Source organism: Abramis brama (assembly GCF_963993115.1).
Source record: "Abramis brama genome assembly, chromosome: 24".
Taxonomy (NCBI): Eukaryota; Metazoa; Chordata; class Actinopteri; order Cypriniformes; family Leuciscidae; genus Abramis; species Abramis brama.
The window spans coordinates 17,133,389-17,140,710 of record NC_139986.1 but is presented as its reverse complement, the minus strand read 5'-3'; the positions used below and the strand labels follow the sequence as shown (position 1 = coordinate 17,140,710).

General features: G+C 33.7%; 1 protein-coding gene across 6 annotated transcripts in view; it reads left to right on the top strand.

Moving 5' to 3' along the window:
* Positions 1 to 7,086, top strand: part of vill (villin-like) — a 19,553-nt gene extending 12,467 nt beyond the window's left edge. For 4 of the 6 annotated variants that reach the window (XM_084102460.1, XM_084102459.1, XM_084102458.1 and 1 more), the window contains exons 14-20: positions 57 to 236; positions 3,037 to 3,182; positions 3,266 to 3,410; positions 4,675 to 4,863; positions 5,876 to 5,935; positions 6,103 to 6,324; positions 6,402 to 7,086. In XM_084102460.1, coding sequence (XP_083958586.1) covers positions 57 to 236; positions 3,037 to 3,182; positions 3,266 to 3,410; positions 4,675 to 4,863; positions 5,876 to 5,935; positions 6,103 to 6,324; positions 6,402 to 6,515 — 1,056 coding nt within the window. In that variant the 3' untranslated portion in view covers positions 6,516 to 7,086. The remainder of the gene's footprint in view (positions 1 to 56; positions 237 to 3,036; positions 3,183 to 3,265; positions 3,411 to 4,674; positions 4,864 to 5,875; positions 5,936 to 6,102; positions 6,325 to 6,401) is intronic. The other 2 variants (XM_084102462.1, XM_084102463.1) reach the window with 1 other exon arrangement.
* The last annotated feature ends 236 nt before the right edge of the window (positions 7,087 to 7,322 follow it).

Here is a 7,322-nt window from a genome sequence, read left to right as displayed (position 1 = left end):
TTAAGCATTTCTTTTTTCAGTGCTCTTCTCCCACTGACGTGTTGATGCTTTCTTAGGGTGGGACAGGCAGACCGGGTGTTGTGAACCCTGACCCTGGTGCCCGACTCTTTCAGGTCAGAGGAACACACGAGATGAACACCAAGGCAACCGAGGTTCCCGCCCGAGCTTCCTCTCTCAACACCAATGATGTCTTTCTGCTCAAAACTCATCAGACTGTCTTCCTGTGGTTTGGAAAGGTGAGAAAAATTTACAACAAATAAATAAAGAAATATTATAATTATATACATCTATAACTTAAAACTTTAAATAAATAAATGTGTAAATAAATATACACTAAAACTAAAATGTGTGAAATTACAAGAAGCGACTATACTCCAGTAAAAATTTATTAATTACATTAAATATATAAATTAATTAGTCATGATGAATAGAATTTATTATCTTAAATATATATATATATATATATATATATATATATATATATAATTAGTGCTGTCAAATCAATTAATCACGATTAATCGCATCTAACATAAATGTTTGTAAATATACACTACCGTTCAAAAGTTTGGGGTCAGTAAAATTTTTAATGTTTTTAAAAGAAGTTTTAAATTTTCAGCATTATTACTCCACAGTCTTCAGTGCCACATGATCCTTCAGAAATCATTCTAATATGATGATTTGATGCTCAAGAAACATTTATGATTATTATCAATGTTGAAAACAGTTATTTACATTTTTATTTCATGATGCTATGATGAAATATTATCTATTATCTTGTTCTTATGTATCTATATATCTTATTATTATGCTATTATCTGAAATCAAAAGCTTTTGCAACATTAAAGACTACCGTTCAAAAGTTTGGGGTCAGTAAGAATTTTAATTTTATTTTTGGGGAAAAGAAATAAAATAAATCAATACTTTTATTCATTAACGATGAGTTAAATGATCAAAAGTTACAGTAAAGACATTTATAATGTTAGAAAATATCCTATTTTAAATAAATGCTGTTTTTTAACTTTCTATTCATCAAAGAAAAATTGTACACAACAAAAAAATTGTACACAACTGTTTTCAACATTGATAATAATAATGAATGTTTCTTGATCATCATATTAGAATGATTTCTGAAGGATCATGTGACACTGAAGACTGGAGTAATGATGCTGAAAATTCAGCTTTGATCACAGGAATAAATTACAGTTTAAAATATATTAAAATAGAAAACAGTCATTTTAAATTGTCATAATATTTCACAATATTACTGTTTTTTTATTGTTTTTTATCAAATAAATGCAGCCTTGGTGAGTAGAAGATACTTCTTTTAAAAACATAAAAAAATCTTACTGACCCCAAACTTTTGAACGGTAGTGTATATACTGTATACATATATCTGTCTGTATGTGTATATACACATATATTATTACATACTTTTATGTTAGATGCAATTAATGGAAATTTATCGATTTGACAGAACTCATTTATATATATATATATATATATGTGTGTGTGTGTGTGTGTGTGTGTGTGTGTGTGTGTGTGTCAATACCAAAATGTAAATAAAATTAAAACAAGCAAAACAGCAATTACACTCCAGCGAAAATGTTAGTTATTAATTATAACACATATTAATTAATTGTTATATTATGTTATTATTTAAAAAAATAATTAATCTATATTATATTATATTATACAGGGGTGCACACATAACTTTTTCGGTCTGGTTCTCTGCTGTCATCATCACTTTCCTCCTGACTGTTCTCCTCACTATCTTCGTTTCTCTCAAACATGGTAGAAGATGATGATGACGATGTTTTTATTATTATTATTATTATTATTTGATTAACATTAATGCAAGGACCGACACATATCTGGTTTCTTTCTCAACTGTTCGCTTATGACATAACCGAGAGAATACTTGCCGAGACAGGTATTTTGACATAATTTTATGTGTATGTGTCCGTTCAAGCAAGTCAACGCGAAAGAGGAATCAATTCGGTGTTTGAGCGCTGTCTGAAACGCCCTTCTCCCTCTATGTGCTCACGCTTCTGGTGTGTGAGGCTCTGCGCACAGATAACAGCGCGCGAGTCCAGATTTTCACCTCTTCTTCCGCTTTTAAAATCGTTTGAATGTGTAAATTGGCAAGACAAAAAACGTCCAAACGATAAACTTTCACTCTATGATGGTTAAATTTAGCAGGTAATCCGCAAATCACATGCGTGCCGAACTGTGGGGCCTGATCCGTACGGATCAGCTGCAAACCGTTGCACCCCTAATAATTAATGAACACACATCATCATGATTGCTATCTTACCAGAGATGGAGAAAAATCCTACTCCAGTAAGTAAACGTGTCCTTGTCCCCAAAAATGTTGGTACTCAAAAAAAGTGCTTCCCTCCACGTTTTCTGCTGTGCATCGTTTATTTTTACAACGCATGAGCATCAGTTATGTGCAACCCTGATTATGTGTATAATGTTTGTGTGTGGTTCAAGTAATGGGGACAAAGAGTCCCACCAAACTTGGCAATATCCAAAATGTTTGTCCTTGTGAGGACATGTTTCGTTCCCAATGATGAAAACAGCTTATAAATCATACTAAGTGATGTTTTTTGCAAATGCATAAAGTTTTCAGTGATGGTATGGTTAGGGGATAGAATAGCCTATACAGTTCAGTACAGTACAGTATAAAAACCATTATGTCTATGGAATGTCCTTATAAAACATTAAAGCCAAACGTGTGTGTGTGTGTGCATTGTTTGTTTGTGTGGTTCAGGTATTCCTATGCTGTGGGGACAAAATGAATATATGCCAGAAATGTTTGAACTGGTGGGGACATATTTTTGGTTCCCATGAGGAAACAGTTTTAAAAATCTGTTAAATGTAAAAATGCAGAAGGTTCCTGTGAGGGTTGTGCTTAGGGGTATGGTTAGGGGATAGAATATACAGTTTGTACAGTATAAAAATGATTATATCTATGGAAATTCTCCATAAAACATGAAAACCCAATGTGTGTGTGTGTGTTTATGTTTCCCACAGGGCTGCAGTGGAGACGAGAGGGAGATGGGGAAAGCCGTAGCTGATTTGCTTTCTGAGCAGGATAAGCAGAATGTGATGGAAGGACAGGAACCAGCTGCTTTCTGGGTGGCTTTGGGAGGGAAAGCTCCATATGCCAGTGACAAGAGGTACAACCTGAAAAAAAACATGAGCTCATGCTTTAACTCGGACAGTTGCTCATTTCCACTGACTTTCTCTGTATCTCCACCAGATTGGAGAAAGAAGTGGCACCTCACGATCCTCGTCTGTTTGAATGCTCCAATCAGACGGGCCGATTCCTCATGACAGAAGTGTCTGACTTCTCTCAGGACGATCTTGATGAGGATGATGTCATGCTGTTAGACACCTGGGAGGAGGTGGGTTGCGTGAGGTCATGCTGTCGGCTTCTTTTGCATGCGGCTGCGGTGAAATGGCGGTGCCGTTCTGGGTTATGCAAAAGAAACAGAGAAAAATAACATCAAACAACAATTCCACTGTATGTTTTGAGTATTAAGTTACTCTAACCAAGGGGTTTTCAAACCAGGGAAGAAAGAAAAAAGATATATATATATATATATATATATATATATATATATACAGTGCAATGCATAAGTTAATACACCCATGCTAAAGTTGACTAAAAAGAGGAATAAAAAATCATATTTTGGAAATTGAACTTAATGCCTTAATTTAAAAAATTAGGAAAAATCCAACCTTTTAGGACACCAATTTTCTTTGTGAATGAATAATGTATCGTAAATAAATAAATGTTCTTCCTTAAAATACATGGTGCATAAGTGTGTACACCCCTATGTTAAATTCCCATAGAGGCAGGCAGATTTTTATTTTTTAAGTATTTTTTTTTAATTAATTTTTAGGATACTATGCATCCTGATAAAGTTCCCTTGGCCTTTGGAATTAAAATAGCCCCACATCATCACATAGCATTCACCATACCTAGAGATTGGCATGGGGTACTTTCCATAAGATCATCTCTCAATGCAAATCAAACTAGCTTTTAGGCTAACTGAAATAAAACCATGCCAATCTCTAGGTATGGTGAATGCTATGTGATGATGTGGGGCTATTTTAATTCCAAAGGCCAAGGGAACTTTATCAGGATGCATAGTATCCTAAAAATTAATTTAAAAAAAATACTTAAAAAATAAAAATCTGCCTGCCTCTATGGGAATTTAACATAGGGGTGTACACACTTATGCACCATGTATTTTAAGGAAGAACATTTATTTATTTACGATACATTATTCATTCACACAGAAAATTGGTGTCCTAAAAGGTTGGATTTTTCCTAATTTTTTAAATTAAGGCATTAAGTTCAATTTCCAAAATATGATTTTTTATTCCTCTTTTTAGTCAACTTTAGCATGGGTGTATTCACTTATGCATTGCACTGTATATATATATATTCATTTAATCCTTTGACTAAGCTTATTTTAATTTATTGACAGCTATGGTTTTATGTTAATACAAACTAGGCTAATTTATAAATAAATGGGTTTTTGCTAATTAAATACAGCTGGCTTTATATAGGGTCCTTTGCAAAGGGGTTGTCAAAATTGGGGGCTGTAGCATCAAAAAGTTTGAAAACTAATGTGTCAAATCTCTCTTCTTCTTCCTTAGATTTTCCTTTGGATTGGGAACTCAGCCAACCAGTACGAGATTCAGGAGTCCTATAGCAGTGCAGTGGACTATCTTAAAACCCACCCAGCAGGACGGGACACTGGATCACCGATCACCACTGTTAAACAAGGCTATGAGCCTCCTACCTTCACCGGCTGGTTTAATGCTTGGGATGCTCACAAGTGGAGCGTGAGTCGAGCAGGCTGAAGTTGCCCAGCAGGGGGCAGTGATGCACAACATAAAGTCACTAACAAACTAACACAATCTCTTAATCCACATAATTGTTTGTTGATTCTCACTTAATTATCATCATCAACATGAAAGCAAAATGGACCCTTTTTACTTTCATATGGCATTTTCCTGGTCTTATTGTGCGTGACTTTTTATTCTGTCGATATTCCAAAATAGGCCTGTCACGAGGACGAATTTTGCTTTCTATTTATTGTCTTGCAATTAATGATTTACATTGTTTAAAAAAAAAATTTGCATTTGTATATAATATAATAATACAATTATAATAAACTAGGCATGTATGATTTACTCTATTATTGTGAAGAAATATATAATATAAAATAATATAGTTGATTATTTGATGGCAAATTTGATAATAAATAATTTAACAAATAATAAATTGTGAGTAAATCGAATAACCACGATCAAACAAATAATTAATAATTGCAACAGGCCTAATTCCAAATAATATTTTTATGAAAATAATTTAAAATAACTTTCCTTTTCGTTCACACAGGCTATTCATTCATATTAACCGAAAGCCAATATTATACTTGCCAATTCCTTCTCAAAAATATAGTAATAATATTAAAAATAATAATGAAAAATAATAGTTATTATTATTCATATTATCTTCATATTTAGAGAAGAAATTGGCTAGGAATTGGCTATTAAAAATAATAATAACAATAATTACTATTATTTATTTATAATTATTATTATTAGAAGTAGTAGGATATTATCACATTCAGGCCACGTTTACTTTTCACAATCCAACATATTCCCAATGGTTAACTTAAAATCAAATTCCGCCTTCTTTTCTCTGGTTGAATATTCAAATATTATGAAAGTAAAATTGGTTACTAGTGCCATTTCATGTTAAGTTGAAATTCTTTTGTCCACCTTAACACCACACAATGAATTAATGTTACAAAGAGAGACACTTTTTCAGTTTCACTCTATATTGTAGGGAGGCCTTTCATATGAGGAGATGAAAAGCAAGATGGGTGATATTTCGCAAATCACTGTGGTAAAAAGCTTTCACCTTACTGATCAAATACTTGTTCTTGATGTCAACAGAAGCATTTAAATTGATTCATCTTATTTGATTAAATTGATTATCTAATTACATTTAGATATTGATATGGTGTACACACTTATGTGCAGATCTAAACATATTGACCTCATTTCCTGTAGAATCTCAACAGCACAGACCTGAATAAGAAGACAGGAGGAGGTGCGGGGACGAGCTACAGCGCTCCGGGAGGACCGGGAAATATAAAGTCCCATAACCAGCGGATGTCCTCTTCCATCTCCAATGCTCATGCAGACGGGGCAAAGCCTTCTGGGATGCAAAATTCAGAGCTAGTTCAAACACCTAACCAGCTGCGTCAAGGAGAGGACCCTGGAAAACGAGAGGTGGGTGCTGAAACATTTTTTGGTTGGTATGATAAAGTCATATGATTTATCATTTTTTCCTACACTCTTTATTTCAGGAATTGTTGACTGACGCAGAATTTGAGAATCTTCTCGGCTGCAGCCGTAATAATTTCCAGCGACTGCCTAAATGGCGTCAGAACGACCTTAAAAAGAAAGCAGGACTGTTTTGAGTTGGTTTTACTATAATGAGATAAGTTGCGTCTTAAATGACTCACTGTGCACCTATACACTATGTACTTATGCAATATGTATTCATCCATGAAGTGTATGAATTTTATACGGTTATTTTGTCATTCAACGTCAGAGTCTGATGCCCCTCAAAAGTTGAGTGCATGAAGTGTCCAACATTCCACTTTATTTAGTGCATCATCCGGGTATTTAAAGTGCACTTTTTCTTTTTTAAATTTTCAGTGTGAACACACTACTCGCACTATTTATACTTAAAAAACGTCATAGAGTAGTGCATACGCTCACAAATTGGGACGCACCTATAAAGTCTGATCTTCAGACAAGATTAATGTGCTTCTTGGGTATTTTGGGCTAGAAGACTGTAACCTATGCACTGTTACAGATTTATTTATTCATCAAAGAAATGTTTTGACACATTAAAAGTGAACATTTAAATGTATGACCTAATAGAAATGCTTTGTAAATGTCTTGCACACAAATGATACACCACCAAAATGAACGTACAACATGTCTAAATGCTTTTTAGTACTAATAAAAACAAGACTGTATGGCAAGAAATGTTTTTGAGATGTTTAATTCAGTTTTTAATGAATGTAATGGTTTATCACAGCATTTTGGAGTCAGTAAAGCCATTTCTTTCCTCTTAGGAGGACGTCAGAACAGGACATGAGAAACAGATGTTGTTATGGCTTAATATTACTGATGTAACAACTCTCCTATAAGGCACATTAGTTCAAGAACGACAAAAAAATAGAAATATTTCTAGAGCAGATAAAAAGCAACAATAC